Raw genomic sequence first — 22,414 nt, 5'->3', positions numbered from 1 at the left:
TGTGACACCAGCCAGCAGAAATCATCATGAAATTTCTATTTTCACCAGTGATGCCTATTAATTTTTTAAGGAATACAACTTAAGATCTGTTGAGGGCTGGAGAGATGGCTCAGTGGCTAGGAGTGCTTGCTATACAGCACTCAGGTCCAAGTTTGCATCCCCAGAGCCAACATCAACAAGCTGGGCATGGCTGAACATGCCTGTAACCCTAGAAGTGACAGGAGGAGAAGGCACAGAAACAGAATTGCTGGGTCTAGCTAGAAGACAAGAGGGATAGCTCCAGGTTGTGAGAGGCTCACCTCAAGGAAATAAGGGAGTGAAAAGTGTGGGATTGCTGATGTTCCCTCCTCTAGTAGTGCACAAACATACCTGTTGAGAAAACAGTAGGGCTCTTCAGAGTTTCCAATCCCTGTTTAGTCAGAATATAGTAAACACAAGATGTTCTGGATGCTGTTTAGAACACTTTACCTATTATTTTTAAGGAAGCACCTATGGCCAGTCTGTGTGGTTGACAGCCTTTGCTGTTCCTATCCTAGGTAGAGTACGGTATGTAGCCAACTGCACAATACACTGGTGCATGTACCTTTTCCATATTATAGTGTTCACATTTGTCTTTCAGAATGCTGTGCTGTTGCAAGTACTATAATGTACTATTACAGTGTATGTGATATGTTTATCTCTGTTTCCACTGACAGTGCAACTTTTCTTTTGTTGTTTTCCTTGATTCAAAGTCAGCAGAAATGGAAACCAATGGCCTGGATAACTGTGTGCATTTAAGAACATGCTTTGTTCCACCCAAGTCAAAAGTTCCAACCTGAACAAATGGTTACACAGCACTGGTTGTTACACGCTTGTTTTCCACCTTGTACTTCCTTTTCTTAAGAGGTTGCCTGTGCACACATTTGTACCTATCTTCCAGCCACATCCCTGGAAGAGTCATCAGTAGCTTATACTCCAAGTGTCCTACGGCTACAGTCTCATTTAATCTCCGCAAGAGATCCAAACAAGTGTTGCTACTGTTCAAGGGATCAAACTAGGTAACTCCAAGGCTATCACTTTCTGTTGTTATTAGGCGTTTTTTTTTTTTTTTTTTTTTTTTTATTCTACTACCCAAAGGCTTAGTAGGCTTTATTTTGGCTTCCAAATAATTTTACTTTGTAATTTATACAAATGGTTAGAAAACAAAGCCCTGCCAAGATTTTTCCCTATGAAGATGTTAGTTGTAATTTTCTTCATCCCTCATTTCATGTACTATGTCTACAAACATTGGGTACAGACTATATATAGTCTATCTAGTAAATCAACTTCATTAGCTGCATGAATAAACATCCTTCACAGCCTCACTGTTCTGCTGTCTGCACACAAGTTACAAGAGTCATTTTCAATACTGCTAGGCCTTTACTCATTCTCTCCCTAGGTTTCTACCATATTTCATTTTGCACTTGAGATCTAAGCTTTCAGAAAAAACGTTCTTTAACTCTGCTGTGTAACACATGGACAACAACCTCTCCATGGTAACGTTACCTCTGCTTTGGGGTTTGTTCTGAGTCACTGCTTGCCTTCCCATACATTTCCCTAAGGTTGGGCTTTGCTTAGATGTATTCAATCTTTGAATCCTGGCAATGCACTTAAGACTTGTTTATACTTTCAGAGTGACACAGAGGCCTTCGGGTTTTGGTCACACCGTGCCTCCTTTCCTTTCCCTGCTCTTAAGCCACTGCTCACTGCTTACTATGTGCAAGGACCTAAATTCAATCTCTAGTAATGACCTTCCTTCTCCAAAGGTATTTTCACATTGAGATTTCTTACACTGGTGATTCTGTTAGGAGCAGCTAAATGTCTGAGCTGAAGGTGCCAGCAGTGCTCTTGTATTACTCTCAGCAGCAGCACACTCAGAGTAGCCTTGGATTTCAGACCACATATCTTCTGAGAATGCACACGCAGTGTGGGGCTAACATTTACAGTAATGATGTCTTTCTGTTTGTTAAAGCCACATATGGTGTAGTCATACTGGGCTTCTGTGCTCAGACTTAAATACAATTCATAATCTCTCATCACAATGTCAAAATGCAGATACCCCAGAAACATAAATTTTCCCCTCAAACTTGTTGCCAAAATAGCAGCACAACCCTACCTGACGAGAAGCCACTTAGTCTGAGCTGATCTCACATAGAGGAATGTTTCACTATAAATACCAATACAGTAACAAAGAATGTGAAATACTGTGTACATACCTTCAAAAAATCATAACATTCTACATAGAGATCAATTAAAATGATATTTACAAATATTTCCTAGCATGGTCACTGAGAACTTAGGGCTTATAGTTCACTAGCAGCCAGCACAGTCTTGGACCCACAATCTGGTTGTAAATACCAGTTTCCAGTAAATGAACCAGGGCTCTCTGGAGAACTGGTTGACTGCAGGCTGGGACAAGTACATGATATGAAATTCAGGATAGGTTACATTGGAAGGGCACAAGAATACACTTTCAGGAACTCCCAACGGGCAGAGCCAGACACTCAAGAGCCACAAAACCAATGCTAGCCATACTATAACCTGAGTCTATGCCGAGAGTGATAGAGTGCATCAGTGAGTGGGGAGGGAGAGCATGTATCTGTAGAAGAACCCTCATACAAATCACCTGCACAATATCAGGGTCATACTGTCACAGCCAAGACTCACTGTCTAGTGTTATCTGTGGAAAACATGAGAAACAGGATATCTTCTGCACATAGTAAACAATTAGCCTTGCTGAGCTCCTGGAAGATGACCTAGGAGCCCTAGAATGTCCCGCCTGTAAGCATGTTTTTGCTTCCTGAATAGAAAGATAGCTCTGTAGTTAAAAGCATAGGCCGCTCTTGCAGAGGACCAAGTTTTGATTCCCAGTACCCATTTGCTAGCTCATAATCACCTGCAACTCTAGTTCCAGGGGATTATAATGCCATCTTTTGAGCTATAAGGGTACCAGGCACAGGCATGGTACATGAACATACATACAAGAACCAGCCTCACCCCCCCCCCAAATTAAAAACAAACAAACAAACAAACAAAAAAGAATGCTATGTTTCCCTGGGGTACTTAAGCCATTTCAGAGAGCCAATGACAACAGTGTGATGTATAGTATAGTCCTGGGTCACAAACTGCCAACCCTATCTCTGGAGGGGCTGGGCCTTACATAATTGAGTCCCAATAAGCGCTGTAGATAGCATGCTTCAGGTGAGTTCTTCTGGTCACCAGCGCTGGAAAAAGTTCACAATGTCCTCCTCACATAGATCCTGCTCTTGGTCTGATCCTGTCATTTCACTGCATAACACTGACTGAGCACAAGGGCTTTCAGTAGGCTGTGAGCTCCAGAGAATGACAGTTGGGGGCACATACCTGCAAAATATCTATGTCATGTCAATACACTTATACCCAGCACAATGCACAAAGGCACATCACCTCCAGCTCTAAAAGACCTGAACCTCATTCTAATCAAAAGAAGGCTTCAGGAAATGCACATGGAGAGTCTGCAGGCCAAGGAACTGTATTCTTCAAAAGCATCATGATAGGTAAGAAGGGCTGAGGCCCTGACATGCCTGGAGACCAGGAAGACGTGACAACAGAGCCCAGGTGGGAGTATGCTTTGGCCCAGGCAGAGACAGGACCAGGGAAACACCAGCCGAGAGTGAACGTCCCATGATTGTGACAGCAAATGTTGTCAGTAACAGATTCACCAGGGCTACAGAGAGGATGCAAGGAGTGGCTGGGTGACATGTTACACCTGTGGATGTGATGGTGTGTAGTGATGAGGCGAGCAGGCCTGCTTTTTGTCACGCCCGGCTCCCGCACGGCTAGCTTAGCCCTGGAAATAACAACACAGAAACTGTATTCATTTAAACACTGCCTGGCCCATTAGTTCTAGCCTCTTACTGGCTAACTCTCACATCTTCATTAACCCATTTCTATTAATCTGTGTTTACCACAATGTCGTGGCTTACTGGGAAAATTCTAACCTACATCCATATCGGGTTGGAGAGCCATGCATCTGCCACACAGCCTTCTTCCTCCCAACCTTCTGTTCTGTCTACTCCACCCACCTAAGGGCTGGCCTATCAAAAGGCCAAGGCAGCTTCTTTATTTAAACCAATGAAAGTAACACATAGACAGAAGACCCTCCTCCATTATTGGTGACACTACTATTGTGCACGGTCACCTGAGGCAGAAAGGGTCTGTAAGTGTAAACTTACAGTATATATTAGGAGAGGCACAGGTGGCTTCAAGGACTATTTAAAGGTGGGACTCCCTCCTGGCTGGTCACAGGATTTCAAGAGTGCTTTCTGAGAAAGACAGGTAGGTGGCAGAGATAATCCTTCACCCTGGCAGGGACATTTTGCTTCTTTTCACCCACAAAAGCTAGACACCTTGCAGATGCCACAGTTCTATTTCCCTTCAAAGTCTATAAAAAATTTAAAATTAAAATACATGAAATGCTGTGATTGTCACAGAAGGTGGCCAGAAACTACTCACAAAGACCTGACGCAGACTTAAGCACCTCAAGTTTCTCCTATCAATTATACCTCAAGGTGAAGAACAAGAAGCCACTCTTTAGACAAATGCCCTAGCTAATAAGAGGAAGGCAGAACTATTATCACCTTCTCTGCAGACCCCAGATGCTATGAAACAGTTCAGGTGACTCCACAAAGAGCCCAGCACCACTTCAGTTTTACTAACTCTCCTCTCTCCTAAAGGAATCAATCAGATCAAGCCCCAAGATGTAATAGCTAATTTAGGGAAACACATGACGAGAGGAAGTGCTCAATTACACCAGTGAGGCAAGCTGCAAAAGCCACCTGAGCAGGCAGGACAGACCAACCCACACAGCACTCCACCAAACACGGGAGAGTAGGAGAGACGCTATGGCTCTAAACCAGAAGAGTAGCTGCCAAGTACAGCCTTGGACTCCTCTGTGGATTCTAATGGCAACAGGTGTCAGCAGTGGGTATGGCATTTTAGACAACTGAAACCCGCAACATTTGCCAAATACCAATATTAAGGACTTTAAAAGTGTCTTTGATTTTTAAAATGTCATACTGCAGTTGATAACTGATGGAGGAGGGTCATCTTTCTATCTGTTGTTTCATTGGTTAAATAAAGAAACTGCCTTGGCCCTTTAATAGGACATAAAATTAGGTAGGCGGAGTAAACAGAACAGAATGCTGGGAGAAAGAAGCTGAGTCAAGGAGTCGCCATGATTCTTCCACTCCAGACAGACGCAGGTTAAGATCTTTCCTGGTAAGCCAGCTCGTGGAGCTACAGATTATTAGAAATGGGTTAGATCGATATGTAAGAGCTAGACAATAAGAAACTGAAACTAATGGGCCAGGCAGTGTTTAAAAGAATACAGTTTCTGCGTAATTATTTCGGGTAAAGCTAGCCGTGGGGGCTGCCGGGTGCCAGGAACGCAGCCCACCGCTCATATTACAACAGATAACCAAGTAATTAATCTCTGAAGATACTGCCCCAGCGTAGTGAGAGCAATAAATTTTGTACCTCAAGTCTAAAGCACTCCCTTTCCTCCAATTCCACAATTAATTACGACTGGGCTCAATAAAGTCATCTGACTTTCCTAATGAATTTGGCTTGCATGTGATAATTTTTTTTCTACAGACCTCCATTTCCCCTTTTATTTTCCCTGCAAGTTTTACACCGTAAGTTTTGGATTCTTGTGCCACAGAACTGTTCTAAGTCACAAGTGACACTGACAGGAACACTGGGAAACAGCTGTCTGAAGAAAACTATTATTTTAAATCAGAGCTATGGCATAAGAACAGAAAGACATAAAATTGCATCAAGTAAGTTTAAGCAAATGTAAAGATGAATGATGCCTGAGAACACCAAAGAGCTCTGCTGACATTAAACAGGATTCACCAGTCTCCATTCAGCACTGTACCTTCAACCCATGTGCAGAAGGGGCAGCACTCAAGACCACAGACTTATGTGATACTCATGTGACACTGTTTTGTTTCGTTTTCTCATTCAGGTGAGCTGCTGCTCTTAAAGGTTCAGGCTGATTCAACCAGAGACTTCTGTGCACAGGCTGCCGTCACACAGCTACCCTAGAGAGACAATGGTTGTCCTATCCCATGGTTTCTACCACAGGACCAGGCACCACTTAGCATCTAGCCACTCTCCTGCTTTCCTGACACCTGGCTGGCTTGACTCATTTATTCAGTAGCCTTCCAGAACTGACAATGTTTGAACCCTTCACTTTCCCAGAGCCTCTTTAGACCTGTCAAGCATGTTCAGACACGCTGGGGATTTGGTTATTACCTGTTTTCTAAGTTTATATAAAGCTAAGAAATTGATAAAAGGGCATTTTGAACATAGAAGACAAAGAACACAGAAACAACTGTTCTGTGTGCTTCCTCTGCCTGTGACTGTGACACAAGAAACCTTAGTCCCTTGCCCACCAGCACTGCAGCACACTCAGCCTCACCTTCATCGCTCCCAGTTCCTTTCTGCTTTTTTTTCTTGACTAGTTGAATGGCTCGGTAATCAGTTCTTGCTGAGCCCCCACTTTCCTGGGACCAAAGAAAAGTGTGTCAGTTGCTTGATCTAAACAGCAGAGGGAGGGTAGCAAGGGGACTAGAGAACCGTCCTAAGTCTGCCTTGGGAATGTATCAGAGCTCCAGGAATCAGTCACCAGCAAAGGCATGCGGGAAACCACACGTTCATTTGTTAGCACAGGAAAATGCACACAGCTTCATCACCTGGAAAAGTGAAGGTCATTCCTCCAAGGTCTAAATGCACTAAAATATTTTAGAGAGAGGCTGCTAAGCGCTGTACACTGCCCTGCTCCCTAAAACACGAGTCTTCTGACGCCAGGGTTATGTCACGGCAGCCCTGGGCAGTGTTGGCAGCAAGTGCCACACTGACATATGCCAATATAGAAAGTGTCATTGAATTCAGCAAACTTATTGAAGTGCCAGAGAAACAGTATTCAAATAAGGTATTTAAAATTTGTAAACACTTAATAAGAAAAAGTTTCATTCTTAAACCTACAAGGAACAAAGGAAACCAGCCCTCCACAGCTCATGGTATACAGAAACCCATTCATAACATATTCCTACTCAGAGAAGCAAGGAAGCCTAATGCCACACAGCTAGCAAGAGAACAAACAAGGGCAAGCCCAAGCTCTGCTGGTTCCTCCACCTCCACCCATCGCTGGCTCTGAGATACAGGAAGACACGGAGTGCCAGGGACAGGCTTCCCATGCACTGTGACCTGTGGTTACCTCCAGTTCCTGTCAAGTCACCTGCTGTTCTTAGCTATGGTAGCCTAAGCAGATGTTGGCAAGTGTAGCTCTGCCACCAGCAAGCCAGACACCAGATATGAAGAGACAGGCCGTGCTGCTCTCACATTGAGAGAAATCCAAGTCGGCTCCAGTAGGTTGGTTACTAGGGACCCTCATGCTTGTAGTAAGATGCATGAATCTTAACATGACAAATGTCAAAACAAAATTCAACCAGCATTACAAAGAAACCTGTATGATCATTTCCATCATAGACTGAGGAAAGTCAGACTCTTTCTAGGAATCTTTAAGTTATTTTAAATTAGATTATATTAAAGGTATAATTGATATAAATATAGAATACAATAACTGTCCAGCATCAAAATTGGAGTATTGTTATAATCCTTCAAGAATGAAGGTTCAGGAACTACTGTTTAATTGTAATAAAAATATCCTGATGTAGCTTTTAAGTTCTCACTGAACTGTTAAGATGACTGATGCCAACATTGCTCTTCTAAGACTCGTCACGGTGTGAAAAGCATGAACGTGAACATTTCAACAGTAGGAAATGCCTCAAGTTTTCTCAAGAAAACTCTAAAATCACAGAACTCAAAAGAACCATAGAAACAATGTAGCCCAAACCCCTTATTTTAGAAATAATTGAGGATTTAAGGCTCAGATAGGTTAAGTGATATGCACAAAGCTGTAAGAATGTCAATTTCAGAATCAAGGTCAAAGTCAGGCTTCCAGACTACTGCCCAGGCTCCATCTGTCCTTCTGCACACCAGAAAGAACCATCTGCTTAGACAGGATTCATCCCAAACATGATCCAAGGTGCATTAGGGGAGTGAGCTAGTGGTGGTGATGGAATATAGTGCTTCATACCAAGTAGAGGCTGCGGGTGCCAGCACTGAGCTCTGAGTCCTTTTGAGCCCCTGGCATCTCTGCAGAGCTGGACAGCATAGACTGGGATGGCTCATGGCTTTCTTCTGGCCCCTGGACCACATCTGGGACAGGAGGCAAGTCTTGTTCTACCTTTATTGGAACCAGCAGATCTGGGACTCTGGTAGTTTCTTGGGCAGTGCCTGAAGAGGTTGGTGCAGTGTCAGGGACTGTCAAGTTATTGCTGGGAGTCAAAGCTGGTGGGTCTTGATCCAAGTTCCTCACAGGCAGAGCCACCAGACAGCCTACTGCTCCTGTGCTCATGGCCTGAGAATCATCCGTACTGAAACTGCCTGGCTGGAGAACTGTGGCTGATGTCCCAAGAACAAGAGGACTGTCTAAACTCGGAGGCATATCACTGTGGGTCACCAGAACCAGGGGGTCCATGGACCCTAAGGAGTTATTATTAGAAGGGAGATTCCCTCCCAGAGAGGAGCTCACAGAAGAGACATCAATGGTGAGGATCCCAGAATTCAGGGCTTCATCTGATCCAGCTGTCGAACTGCCACTGTTAGCAGGTGTGTCAGAGAAAAGTGCTGCTAGATCTATGTTGGTGAGCTCGCTTTGGCCTGGGCTACTCAGTTCACTGCTGGGTGTGAGAGAACTTGGAGCTTCCAGCTGAGGTACAAGATCTGTGAAAGCAATGGATATTCCAGTTACTATTTGCCAGACTGAGAAATCTTCTTCCTGCTTGAGATACTAGCAGGCAGCCCTTGAAGCAACACTAACTACCCTTTTGCTAGACCTTGCCACCTGGGTAAAGCAAGACCTAATGCTGGCATACAGTGAATAGCAGAAACCAAAGGAAGGGCTGGCTTGACGACAACAGGTACTTCATCTAATACTTCATGTCCTCAATCTGTGTTTATGTTCCAAAGCCTGCCCTTCCTTCTATGCTGCACTAGCTAACCAAGGTTTCAATCCACCCCACAGCATGAAGCCTCTATAAGTCAGCTCTGATCCAAGTCTGGCTCTGGAGTTATTTCTGAAATTAGCTTCAGTCATCTCTGTAAAACTCCGTGCCCTGCTTCACATCTACTGTCATCCACAAGATGGTCTGAGTCCTCAAGGAGTCCTCAAGGAGTAAAACCGGCTGTCTGGGCTGGGTTGAAAACTCCAGGTTTAGGCAGATGCATGGAACTCAGAAAAGGGGACCTCTAGTTCGCCTCATTGCAGCCTCTGAACTGCCCCAGTGCCTGAAGCAGAGGAAGGGGGGTCTCAGCTGTTTCTTCCACATCAACTATAAGTTAACCACAAATGCATACTTTCTTAAGCATGAAGGCCGGCTCAGAGTGCATAATGCACTTTTGTTGTTGTTGTTGTTGTTGCTTTTTGAGATTTGCCTGTTTCTGCCTCCCAAGTGCTGGGATTAAAGGCGAGTACCACCATGCATTTTTAACTCAAGCCTACAAAAGACGTCTAGTCTAGACATAAGAACAGAAACCAAAGTCAGAATCTCTCTTTAGGTTTTGTATCAACCTAACATTTTATGAATTCCATAAATGTCAACCATAAATGGACATACTAGAGAAAAATCACTCTAGTGCTAATGGTTAGGACTGTGCCTTTGGGTAGCAAATAGATCCCAGTAAAGAGCTGGCTTAAGCACTCCCTCTTGCTGTGACCTTGGCAGGTATTTCTGCAGCAGCAGGACAGTTGTGAAGTGAACTGAAACAAGCTGGCATTCATCACACTGCTCTGAGTTCCTGGTCCTCTACTGACAATGGGCAAGAGGAATGCTAGATGAGTCAGCTGATGTATATACAATAAACATGGGTCTGCTAGCAGGACTTCTCACCCATCCAGAGTTTAGGGAAAACTTGTGAAAGTAACCTGAATTAGCTAGCTTAGGGTAAGGGAGATACAGTTTAAGAAGTCATGTCATGCTGAGGCCTGTGGGGCCATACAGCACCAGTTCAGAGCTGGAGAGAAGGTTGAGACCCTCTGGGAGGAAAGCTGACACCAACTGGGAATAGGCTAAATGGTATTGTCTGCTTCTCAGATCACAGTGAGGGGGAACTGGTTAGAAACATGTACGGCCTCCACCAATTACCATACCAACAGCAGAACCTACCTCATCTCAGAGAGAACCGTCTCTGTGAATGCACTAGAGAGATACAGACATTGTTGCCTCTCCTACATTCTTGATGTCCTGCATACAATTGTAGATAAGACCTAGAGGGGCAAGTTTCTAAGTGCTGTACCACAGATGCTGAAGGTCAGGTCCTGCATGCTCAGCATCCTCCCCGCCACATGCCCTTGACCACTATCATGAGGTCTCTCATACCTCAGCCCATTTCTAAGACACAACTTTGCTCTGCGCTTGGAGGGTTTCCTGCCCATCTTTAGAACACAGTTCTCTGTGTAGAATCCGCTATCTCCTAAGACCAGGAGGAAGAAACAGGATTCAGTGCTCAGGAACAGTGGACATGGTGAGACAGACTGAGAGGATGCAGTTACAGGGAAAAGCATCCAGTTGCAGACAGGCTGATAGGAAGGACTTCACAGGCAAGGGCAAACCAAATACAAAGGGGCTGTGGTAAGATGCAAGTAGCAGGAGAGGAGAGAGTGCAAAAGTTCCATGGCTGTGTGGTAATCCATAGCTCCAAATTCATGGTTTATACATGACTGAGTGATGAGAGGGAGAGGCATCATCCCTGTTCTCTCATGCTCAGGCGTGTACATTTTTGCAACTCTCAGGGGCCACAGTCACAAACCTTGGCGCCGGCTGTGCTGCCGCACCATGTGTGCCTTCATGCTGTGCTTAGAGGTGAAGAGTCGGTTGCAGTTGGACACTGGGCAGCGGCTTTTCGGAGCACCCACATCCTGCAGGTGTTTCTTAGAATGAATGTACAGACTGCTTCGAGCTGAGAACCTGGCACAGCACCCTTGAACAGAGAGGAAACAAGAGTTACATCTGAGGATGATCAAGGATACTTCCTAATTACATTAAAATGATATGGAGTGGTAAGACAGCTCAAAAGGGAGGTGTTTGCAGCCAAGTCTGATAACTTGAGTTTGATTTCCAGAACTCACATGAAGATGAAAGGAAGAAACCAACTCTACAAAGTTATCTTCTGACCTCCACATATACACTGTGACCCACTGTGCCACATGTACCTCCCACACCCACAACTGCAATTAAGAATCATGTGTCAACTAGTTTTATGTCAACCTGATACAAGCTAGAATAATCTGAGAGGAGGGAACCACATGATAAAATACTTCCATAAAATCAGGCTATAGGTAAGCCTGTCAAGCATTTTTTTTTTAAAATTAGTGATTGATATGGGAGGGCCCAGACCATTGTGGGTGGTATCACTCTGGGTTGGTAGTCCTAGACACTCTATGAAAGCAGGATGAACAAGCCATGAGTAGCAAGCCAATAAGCAGCACTCCTCTGTGGTCTCTTCATCAGCTCCGACCTCCAGGTTCCTGTACAACTTGAGTTCTTTCCTTGGCTTCCTCTAATAGACTGTGACTCAGTATATGTAAACCAAATAAACCCTTTTACCCTCAAGTTGCTTTTGGTTATGGTGTTTCATCACAGCAATAGTAAACCCTTAACTAAGACAGAAATTAAACCAATGGGGAATTACAACTCAATCCATGCAGGATGACAAAGGGCTCAGATCTTTCAAGAATAAAGGTTTGGGTCACTTAAGGATAAAAAAAATAAAACAACGACAAAAACAAGACCCGATGAGGTGCTTGTTGGGGTGATGGAAATACAGAATGGGTAGCAGAAGAAGGTAGCAGTAACTACTAATGCCACGTGACCAGTTGCAAAACTGAGGATGATAATTGACATGTGTTTCTGTCACATTTTGTTAAGAATGTATTGTAAAGATATTTCATTTTCTTTCCTAGATTTCTTTATCATGTTATATAACACAATTGAGGTATCAGTGGTTATCATATGTAAGTTACAAGATACTAAAGAATGTCCCTTAAGGGACATTACCAGCTAGTCTAAGATATATAATGTGTTAGCAGTTTTAGGAGTAATTATTGCCTGGTTATTGATTTTATTTGGAAATGAAACCTCTTAATGACTTAAGGAGATATGATTGTGTACCAAGTTGACAAGGAGTGAATTTGTGATAGCTAACCTTGGTTGTCAACTTTACTACATGTGGAATTAACTAAACACTTGTGAGGGATTTTTCTTGATTTGAGGTCAGAAGACCCACCATAAATCTGGGCCACATTCTCTGGTGGCAGCCTATATAAAAGGACATAGAATATGAAAGTTTTTGTCTTTTGCCTGCTTATCCTCACCATCTCTGGCAAGTTTATCTATTGTGATGCCAAGGCATTCCTTCACTGGCATTAGAGAATTCTTTGGGATTCCAATGTATACTGATGACTAGCTGAGACATCCAGCCTTGTGGACTGAACGATTCTTAAACTTTACTTCAGGGGACAGTCACTGTTGGAACTAGCTGAACTACAGCCTGTAAGCCACTCTAATAAACCCCCTTTTAAAATCAATCAATCAATCAATCTGTCTATCTATCTATGTATAGAGAGAGAGAAAGAGAAAGAGAGAGAGGGAGCCACTTCAGCAATTCTGTTCTAGAGAACCACAACTAATATAAAGCATGACACTACGTTCCTAAGCACTGGCCTGTGACAAATGACATATACCAAATACCCTAGGAGGAGCCACGGGATAAAGGAAAAATTGTAAAGGAATAAGCAAACCATGAATTAGTCAGTATAAGATATGTGACCAGATCAAACTCACTCCACTTCCATCCACTGCTCAGAGTTAAGTCAAAACAACTCCTCCAAAGTTTAGTTGCAAAAATGTATAATCACCTCTATTAAGCAATTACCAAAAAAAAAAAAAAAAAGGAATGCTACAGTTCTAGGGATTGGAACTATCTCAACATGTGACCAAAAGGCAACCCAACCTATTTCATCTCTGTGCAGCTCAGAAACTGATCAAATGTCTCTAGGTCACAGGTACAAGTGGAGCTCAACTCACTTACACAGCAGATCTGGATTCAAATGCTGGAAGGCATACACATTTACAATTGATTACCTTACCTTCATCTCTTTCTGCCTGTCATGTTGGTGTTCTGCCCTTCATAGACCCAGAAAGGGGAGGCAGAGCTGAGGCTTGTGAGTTGGCTGAGCATGTAGGTATTAAGTTAGAATAAAAGGCAGAACAAGAACAAGATCAGAGCTAAAATAATGACTGCTGTAGAAACAGCTTCTGAGAAGACTGAGACACAGGTGCCTGGGCAAGGTGGGTGACTCTGCCCCTGGTGAGTGATGGGACGAGGCCTGGACTAGAAAGGTGTAAAAGTCCAGGGAGCTGCCCAGCTAAGGCTGTCTGCACGCAACCCTCATTTGCTCCATGGCTATGGACAAATTTCTTTCTTTTTTTAAAAAATATTTTTTAATTAATTAATTAATTTATTTATTAAGGATTTCTGCCTCCTCCCCGCAACCACTTCCCATTTCCCTCCCCCTCCCCCGATCAAGTCCTCCTCCCTCATCTGCTCGAAGAGCAATCAGGGTTCCCTGACCTGTGGGAAGCCCAAGGACCGCCCACCTCTGACAAAGGTCTGATCTCCAAAAAAATATTTTATTTATTTATTATGTATACAATAGTCTGTCTGTGTGTATGCCTGCAAGCCAGAAGAGGGCACCAGACCTCATTACAGATGGTTGTGAGCCACCATGTGGTTGCTGGGAATTGAACTCAGGACTTTTGGAAGAGCAGGCAATGCCCTTAACCTCTGAGCCATCTTTCCAGCCCTATGGACAAATTTCTGGCCCTTTGCAGAGCAGCTTTTCCTTGTCTGTAAAATGAGATGCATGGGGGTCAAGATAAGGAACAGATTTAGAGCTTGTTTAGAAACATGTTTGAAGTTTCATGTGAGAATGAAGTTAAGTCCCAAACTGCACAGAGATAGTCAGGGTCCTTCCTCTTATGGCTCGATTTTTCCTTAAATAGCCCACTTGGAGGTCCTGGGGACTGGCACTGCCCACCACCTTGAGGATGGGCCCGATGCTACTCTGAACACAGGCCCTAGCTTCACTTAGTCCAGTAAGAAGGGGTTCTGGAGTCTCTGCACAACTCTGCTACACTTCTCTCTGCTGAGGCTGGTTATCTTAATGACTCAAAGCTCCTTGAGAACTTCAAAAACAAATGCTCTCTCTTTAACAGTGAACTTCTGCCCTTTCTTCTCCCACCAATCACCTCCAGAAAAGCTGTAAAAATGAGCAGTCCCTGCCCATTGATCAGCAACCCTGCCTGAGTTATCCTACTAAAACTTGCCCACCAACACCAAATGGCACTTGAGGGCCTCAGCATTCTGAGTTGGCCCTCCACAGACATCCTTCTGGTTTAGCACCCTACCTAGAGCTCCCAGCAGGACAGCCTTTTCACTGTTCTACCACTGTATGTGGCTCTCCTCCGAGGCTTAAAATATAGGAAACAAAACTCCACCTAATAGCAATCACTATAATCATCAGAACTGACTAGTATCAATGCTTTTACAAGCTTTAAAAGTTTTAATTAGTTGAATCTCTGCAAGAATTTATAAGGTTTTATTTACTTTATGGATAGGAAAAAAGGCACAGAGCTTAAGCTGCTAATCCCAGGACCTCTCTGAGCCAGACAAATGGCAGACTCAGGACTAGAATCCAGAATTCACACTTACTTTTCTTTTCTTTTTTCTTTTTGAGACAGGGTTTCTCTGCAGTTTTGGAGTTTGTCCTGGAACTAGCTCCTATAAACCAGGCTAGTCTCAAACTCGGAGATCCACCTGCCTCTGCCTTCCAAGTGCTGAGATTTAAGACGTGCCCCACCACCACCTGGCGAATTTACACTTTCAATTGCTTGAGAATTCCATCCACTTGCAGGGTTTATGCAAAGACCTGTATGCCACCTGCCTCACTTGTAGTCCAGCCTATTCTAAGCCAGCAGCAGACAGAGTCTGCTGAGTACCTTAAGCCAAGCTGATGGTATAGTTTATCATTTTATGTACCATATGACCAAACCCTCTCCCCTCCCAATTTCAGTTGAGACACTGATCTCAACTACTGTCCCTCCCTCATCCAGGTCCAAATCATTACAGCATGCTCTGACTTCTGTCTTTGCTATTGATGGGATTCTCTTTTGAGCTGCTAGCCCCCAGCCCAGGGTGACTGTAGTTCCTCTCCACAGACCAGACTAGGCTTTGTCTCCAAGTGAACGGCTGTGAATTCTCCGTTTCCAATAGCCATCCTTTAATGTCCGGTTAGCTTTTCCTCCTTAAGCTGACCAGGACATTCACACTCCCTCAAGAGCAGTATGGATGAAGTGTAGACATCTCACAGCAGCTTGTATGTTCCTATTTATCTGTCCACACTTACAGTTAGTATGCTGATAAGGAGAACTTGATCATACCATTTGTATTATGTTCAGTATGCTGTAAGAACTGGTGCTGGGGGGGCTGAAGAGATGGCTCAGTGGTTAAGAGCATTGCCTGCTCTTCCAAAGGTCCTGAGTTCAATTCCCAGCAACCACATAGTGGCTCACAACCATCTGTAATGAGGTCTGGCGCCCTCTTCTGGCCTGCAGGCATACAGACAGAACATTGTATACATAATAAATAAATAAATAGTTAAAAAAAAAAAGAACTGGTGCTGGCTTTAAGTGGTCTTTATTATCCTTCTCCAGCTAAGATAACTAAAGTCCACAGATTTAGCTGAGGCCATCAATTTAGGGCCCATCTGATTTGTATGAATGGGTCATACAAATTTTTGGCAAATAAATTACACTTTAGCATTTTAAAGAAAAAAAGCCTGTGCTACCTAGTTTTATACAAGTTAGTCTTTTTGAAAAGGGAACTTTAATTGAGAAGAATGTCTCCGCATGATTGGTCTGTGGCTATATCTATGAGGTTTTTTTTTTTTGATTTATGATTGACGTGGCAGGGTCAAACTCACTGTGGGTGGTAATATTCCTTGGCCTGTGGTCCTTGGTGCTATAAGAAAACTGGCTGAGCAAGCCATGGAAGCAAGCCAGTAACCAGAACTACCCCATGGCCTCTACTTTAGCTTCGGCCACCAGATCCCTTCTTTGAGTTCCTGCCCTGGTTTTCTTTGATGATGAACTGTAACAAAGAAGTATAAGCTGAAACATACTCCAGGTTACTTTTGGTGATGGTTTTTTATCACAGCAATAGAAACCCTAACTAAGACAAAGCCTCAGCAATACTCTTATAAAAAAAAAAAAATCAGACAGGCCAGGCGGTGGTGGCGCATGCCTTTAATCCCAGCATTTGGGAGGCAGAGGCAGGTAGATCTCTGTGAGTTTGAGGCCAACCTGTTCTGCAAGAGCTAGTTCCAGGACAGCTAGAACTGTTACACAAAGAAACCCTAGCTTGAAAAAAAAGAAATCAGACAGACTATTTCTGTCCGGTTGCAATAAGACTAGTTGCTTGTCATTTAGTGAGCCCAAGCTATGTGCCAGACTATATATAAAGAAGCATTCTTCTCCTCACTTCACCCGTTCCTCATAATCACCAAGTTAAACAGGTAGTGGAACTAGAGCCTCAGACTGAGTGTCAGGGCAGAAGGCAAACCTGTACCTCTTCCAATACACTCCTAAGACGGTGTGCATGCACTTTCAACCAACCAAATACAGTGCTGTGTGCTGTGTGGGAGCCCACGTGTGACTCAGTTTCCATCTGGAGTCAATTCTGACTTAAAAAAGTCGTTTGAGTTCAAGCTTGCCTGTTCTGCTTTTTCCAATAACCTTGAGGGCTGTGAGAGACTTCTGATTTAGCCCATGGCAAAGAGCATTTTGCTTATGAGAAAAGAACACTCTATCTAGTAGAAAGAACGCTGCTGATGCTAAACCTCAGGAACATCATATAAGGCTGCTTCTGAGCAGCAAGTACAAGTCAGATAGGAGGCTGCTCACTCGAGGACAGGAATGGTCTTATGGTTAGATACTGACTGACTGTGCTGTGTTTTGCTCTGCTTTTGTATATAAGCAGGCTCTGAAATAAACTTGAAACTGGCCAGAGTAAGCTGGCAGTCCCCTGAATCTATCCTGTGTTTTCTGTCTCAATAATTTCTCTCAGTCTAACATTTCTTTAGCCTCAGTGACCCCTCCTAGGCACACCCTGTTGATTTCTGTCCGAGTGGGCTCCATCAATGCTGTGACTGGCAATTATCTTAGTGCTTCTGCAACTCAAATTTATAGCTCAACATGAGTGTCGCTGTGGCACTTTGTCTACAGCTAAATCGACATTTTAAAGGCTACCTTCCACAGGGCACTCGAATGGCTTTGTTCCCAGGTGGGTGATACTGTGGCCCTTCAGATGTTCTGCTCTAGTGAATGACTTGCCACAGCCTTCCACAGGGCAGATGAATCTCCGGTCATCATCATGTTTCCTGAAACAAAAATGAAGGAACAATTACTACTCACAGGTTCACAGGAATGAGACTTTAGACACAGAAACAGCATGCTCTCTCCATTCAGAACGATCAGTGCATTTCAGAATGTGCACACAGAGTTTGTTTGGCTGCCCCATAATCAGAAACTCAACTTTGATAATTAAGGTGGCCCCATAGCCAGACACAGAACAATTAATGCTACAACAATCTAGGACTAGGTGAGTCCCAAAGGAGTGAATGCAGCAATCTAAACTGTTTAGAAGTATCTATCGTCTATGTGCTTTCCAAGCCACAGATGGCCAGAAGATAGACAGACTGACAGACATAGAGATGGGGGTGGGGTGGGGAGCGAACAAGAGTGCACCTGGCAACAGTGGGAAAGAATTCTCTTAAGTCAACTTAGAAAGACTGTCCTTTTCTAAGTAATGTTTTTGCTCTGAGCACCTCAGATTCCAGTTATGCAAAGCAACATGGGCCACCCATTCCCTAAGTGTGAATAATACTAATCTTGGAGCTGTGACCAAGATGGAATGAGACAACATATTGAACATCACGGGTACACAGACCCCAGATGTCAATATCACTACTGAAAGTTTGTAAGAACATGAAAAAAAGTATTTCTAAAACATCTAAGAGGAAAAAAATGTAATTGTATGACAGTATGCTAAGTAAACCAATCCAAACCTAACAGGAAACAATTGCTATCAAGTGAGATTCTTAGTGCTTTCCTTACAGTTTTCTGATTTTCTACAACACTGACACTGAGCTCCATTTTAAACAGTCTGAAATCTGTAAGTGATTCGCTCAAAGTGTTTTATGACACATACTTCATGTGCTTTCAGAACCTAAATAACAAAATGTAAGGTTTACCTTTTGTGCCTTAGAAGTTTGGACATACTAGTGAAGGTCCAGCCACAACTGTCTGAGTCACAAATAAATGGCCTTTCACCTTGTAAAAGAAAAAAGTGACACAGTGTAACTATGAGCACAATAGCCAGCGCAAAGCATGGGTCCACACTGTGGTGCACCCTCTAACTCATACCTGTATGACTTCGCAGGTGAATTTTCAGTCGACAGGCTTTGTCATACTGTTTATTGCATCCAGGAAAGGAACAGGAAAAGAGCTCTTGTTCCCTGAAGTGGGCTCGGTTATGGGAAAACAGGGCACTCACTGTGATGAATGTCTTCTCACAGCCTGAATAAAGAAAACAAAATTCAGCTCATAGGATGACAAAAGCACACAGGGCAGCTTACAGTGTCCACAGCCTGGGGCACATTCACCATGAGCAGACAAAGACATGACTCGGAAACCATCTCTGCAAAGCCCTGCCCACCAATATTTAGCTTTCTAGAAGTACAGTAGGAGTAGCACACACAGGCCACTTGCTGCAGAGTTATGTGGAGATGGCACAAGTGATTAAGTGTCCTCCAAACACAGCCTTGGCCAGGCAGTTCTGTAGCCAATCTGCATAAACTATGAGTCTTCCACAAACTCAGTTGGCAATGCTGTCTGAGTGAAACCCAAGAAATCAGCAGGACAAAACGCACTAATGAGCAAGAGTTAGTCTTGGACAGCTCTGCAGGGCTGCAACCATCCCACTAGCTAAGATTTTCTATCCCACTGGGGGATACTGCATCCTCCACACTTTTCAATTTCCTCCAGCCTCTGCAATGGGCAGCCCCACATCTTATCATCTGTTTTCTCTTTTTCTTTCATCCATTTCCTCAGGTTCTTGTCATATTCACCTCCATCCGCATAGACCCACCCAAACCCACCCCATTAACCCAAGCAACCTACACCTCAGCAATTCCTACATCAATACTTCTTTGACAGAAATATTCGGTGTTCAAACAGGGTGGAAAATAAAAAGCTGAAAGATGTTTAGGAGCTATCTTTGTTGAAGCTCTTCCTCAGAGTCCCTAAAATGCTATCATTATGGCTGTGAAGCACTGCACAACCCTGAATAAAAGTAGCAGCCCAGGGAATCTCTGCCCCATCCAAAAGTCCTCTTCCATACTTAGTTTCAATCTGTTCCCTTTGCTACATAGGATGCAACTGATTAGTCTAATCTGAACATTAGCATTCTCTGCCTTAGCAACAGCCCTCATCACCCCCAATCAATCGCCATGCTCTTTTATCCTGCCTCTGTGATCTTTTACCTGAAGCCTCCCCACAACTCCCACCACCACTTCCTGGCTCATGTTGTTAAAAGAATCCTTTCTTGACTGGACACTTAATGGTGCTCTCCAGCCCCTCTCTTAGCTTCTATGGAAACCCAACTGATCACAAAACCCTCAGTGGCACCTCATGCTTTTATGTGAATCCCTGTCCTTCACACAGTACAGCACACAGATTTTCAGACTGTATCAGATAGTCTGTGGGCATGTAAGAATACAGTAACAGACTTTGTTGCAAACCCTACATATGAGCATACTCTATAATGTGTATTATTAGAATAGTGTGTATACATGTCCCAGAAACTAAGAAGTCTGACAAAAATAAAGCATAGAAGACACAAAAACATTTGTGCCACACACCTGATGGTGGCTGCAGCGGTTCACCCTGGTGAAGGAGCATCACTCTGTATAATACTGGGACGGACAAGGTATCCCTGGGGGCTCTGTGCCTGCTAATTCGTGGGCCTTTCTTTCAAAGAGGCTGGAGAGGGTCCAGAGAAACACTAACGTGTACTGCCATCCTCTCAGTAATTTAAGGAGACATACTTGGCCTTATGAGTCTTGGATCTACTAGCATATTCTAATAAACTTGAGTAGATTGAGAAAAAGTCCCAATTCAATCAACTCTGAGAAGCAGTCATTTTCAGAGGAAGCATCTTAACAAAGGATTTGTGGCCTCTGCCAGGGACAGCTGTGACTATGCTTGCCACTTCGCGGTAGGAACCCAAGGCTTCACATCTAACTACCTGGAAGGAACGTGAACACAAACACGGGAGTGTTTCTTTGCACGCTCCCCACTTAGGGCATCCCCAGGTAAACCCTGCCTAGACAGCGACACAGAGCTTGGTCCCTGGTCCCGACACCGGCTGGTTCCGCCCGCCCCCGCAGGTCCGCGGCTCGCGCTCACCGGGGAAATCACACTTGTAGGGGCGCTCGGGCTCGAAGTGGCTGCGCTGGTGGGAGCTGAGCTTGGCGTGTGTGGGGAAGCGCTCGGCGCACACCTCGCACTTGAACAGGCTCTCCTGTTCGTGGCCCTTCATGTGTGCCTTGAGGTTGTACACCGTGGTGAACTTCTTGCCGCAGCCCCCCACCGGGCAGCCAAAGGGCCGCAGCTTGTCGTGCGACTGCAGGTGTCGCTTCAGCTTGTAGGAGGTGGTGAAGGCCCAGCCGCAGCCATCCAGCGGGCACTTGAAGGGCCGCCGGCCCTGGAGGCTGCCGTGCGTCAGCAGGTGCACCTTCAACTGGTGCTTCTTGGCGAAGCTCAGTGCGCACTGCGGCTCCGGGCAGCGGTAGGCTGGAGAGCCAGCGCTGGAGGCCACCGCTCCGCGGCGAACCACGGAAGCGCTCGAGGGTTCTGGGCCCGGGATGGTCGCGGGATGCAGGCTCGGGGCGACCGGCGCGGGCGCTGCGGCCAGCGTGAAGACACCGCGGTCGAAGCGCACCAGGAGGTCCTGGTTGTGGATGGTGACGGTGCCCGCCAGAGCCGCGCCGGGGGCGGCGGCCGGGACCTGCTCTGGGGGACTCGCGCCGGGACCCGGCTCGGCCTCCCCCTGTCCGTGGGCGTCAGTCGCGCGCGGCACTTCCAGTAGTACCACGAAGGAGTCGCCGCCGTCCTCGGAGGGCGGCGGGCTCGGCCCCGGCCCCGGGGCCTCCTCCTGACGCGGCCCGGGCCCGCCATCTTCCGGGCCCCTCAGTAGCAGCAGGCGGCGGCGCCCGGGGCCCGCACCGAAGGACGGCCCCGCGCCGCGGCGAAGTCGGCTTGGCCCACCGCCATGTTGGTCTCCCCGCGCGACCGGGGCGGCGAGCATGGCCGGGAGGTCCATCTTAGGCCCAGCTGAGGCCTCAGAGCCACAGCCTCCGGAGAAGAGCCGCCCGGCCCTGCCAGGCATGCGCGCGACGCCAAGGGTCCGCCCCGCCACCCCTTAGGGAGTCTCTGTCAAAGCTCCGCGTAGAGTAAGGCCGAGTCGCAACTCGAGCTGCGCGTGCGCAAGAGCCGTGGGCGTGGCGCGCGAGGGCTGTCGGGACTGTAGTCACGAGGGCCCCGGGGGGTGGGACAGGGGCTTCCAACTTCTGTGTACTTTGGTGTGAGTTCCAGTTTGAGAAAAGAGGGTCTTCAGCCTTTGGCTCTTCCTTTTGCTATTGGGTAACGCAAAGGAATGAAAACTAATCCCAGTTTGTAAGAGTTTCTCGTGCCCTCTGTGCTTTGAAAATATGAGCTAATTCAATCCGTGATTGCCAGGTGTGAGGAAACAGATGTCAGGTTTATCTGCAGCCACCTGGCCCGGAACTTGCAGGCAGGCTTTGAACCTCTCCACTTTGCTTGACATCTTCTCCATGACCTCGCTGAAGTGCATACCTACTTGGTACTACCGGACTACAGCCCTTGATTGCCCCGTAGCAGGTCCTGATGGGATCCCTGCCTATGCCACTAAGGGCATTCTCTTGTTGCCTTGACACAGAGTTAGCCTACTAACTTGCTAGTTGTTCCCTGGACTCTGCTGCCTTACTTCTCCCATATGGATTTGTCTGGAGTCCCTTCATTTCTGTCATCACCATTCAAATTCAAACCTATTTCATTTCTAGGTCTCAAATAACTAAGGGGCCAGTCTT

At 45.4% G+C, this 22,414-nt stretch overlaps 1 protein-coding gene across 3 annotated transcripts in view; it reads right to left on the bottom strand.

The window, feature by feature from the left end:
- Window positions 1-21,786, bottom strand: part of Zxdc (ZXD family zinc finger C) — a 33,309-nt gene extending 11,523 nt beyond the window's left edge. The window contains exons 1-7 of one of the 3 annotated variants that reach the window (XM_041680293.1): window positions 20,712-21,786; window positions 18,669-18,821; window positions 18,497-18,575; window positions 17,493-17,623; window positions 10,936-11,106; window positions 8,162-8,850; window positions 6,482-6,566 (exon numbers count right to left, since the gene is read on the bottom strand). In XM_041680293.1, the coding sequence (XP_041536227.1) occupies window positions 6,482-6,566; window positions 8,162-8,850; window positions 10,936-11,106; window positions 17,493-17,623; window positions 18,497-18,575; window positions 18,669-18,821; window positions 20,712-21,693 (2,290 nt within the window). In that variant the 5' untranslated portion in view covers window positions 21,694-21,786. The remainder of the gene's footprint in view (window positions 1-6,481; window positions 6,567-8,161; window positions 8,851-10,935; window positions 11,107-17,492; window positions 17,624-18,496; window positions 18,576-18,668; window positions 18,822-20,711) is intronic. The other 2 variants (XM_041680307.1, XM_041680300.1) reach the window with 2 other exon arrangements.
- Between the last annotated feature and the right edge of the window lie 628 nt (window positions 21,787-22,414).

The sequence above is a fragment of the Microtus oregoni genome, unplaced genomic scaffold (genome assembly GCF_018167655.1).
Source record: "Microtus oregoni isolate MIOR12 unplaced genomic scaffold, Mior012 000002F_ref0000024, whole genome shotgun sequence".
NCBI classification, from domain to species: domain Eukaryota; kingdom Metazoa; phylum Chordata; class Mammalia; order Rodentia; family Cricetidae; genus Microtus; species Microtus oregoni.
Note: the sequence above shows the minus strand (reverse complement) of the source record. Positions and strands in the feature narration are given on the sequence as shown.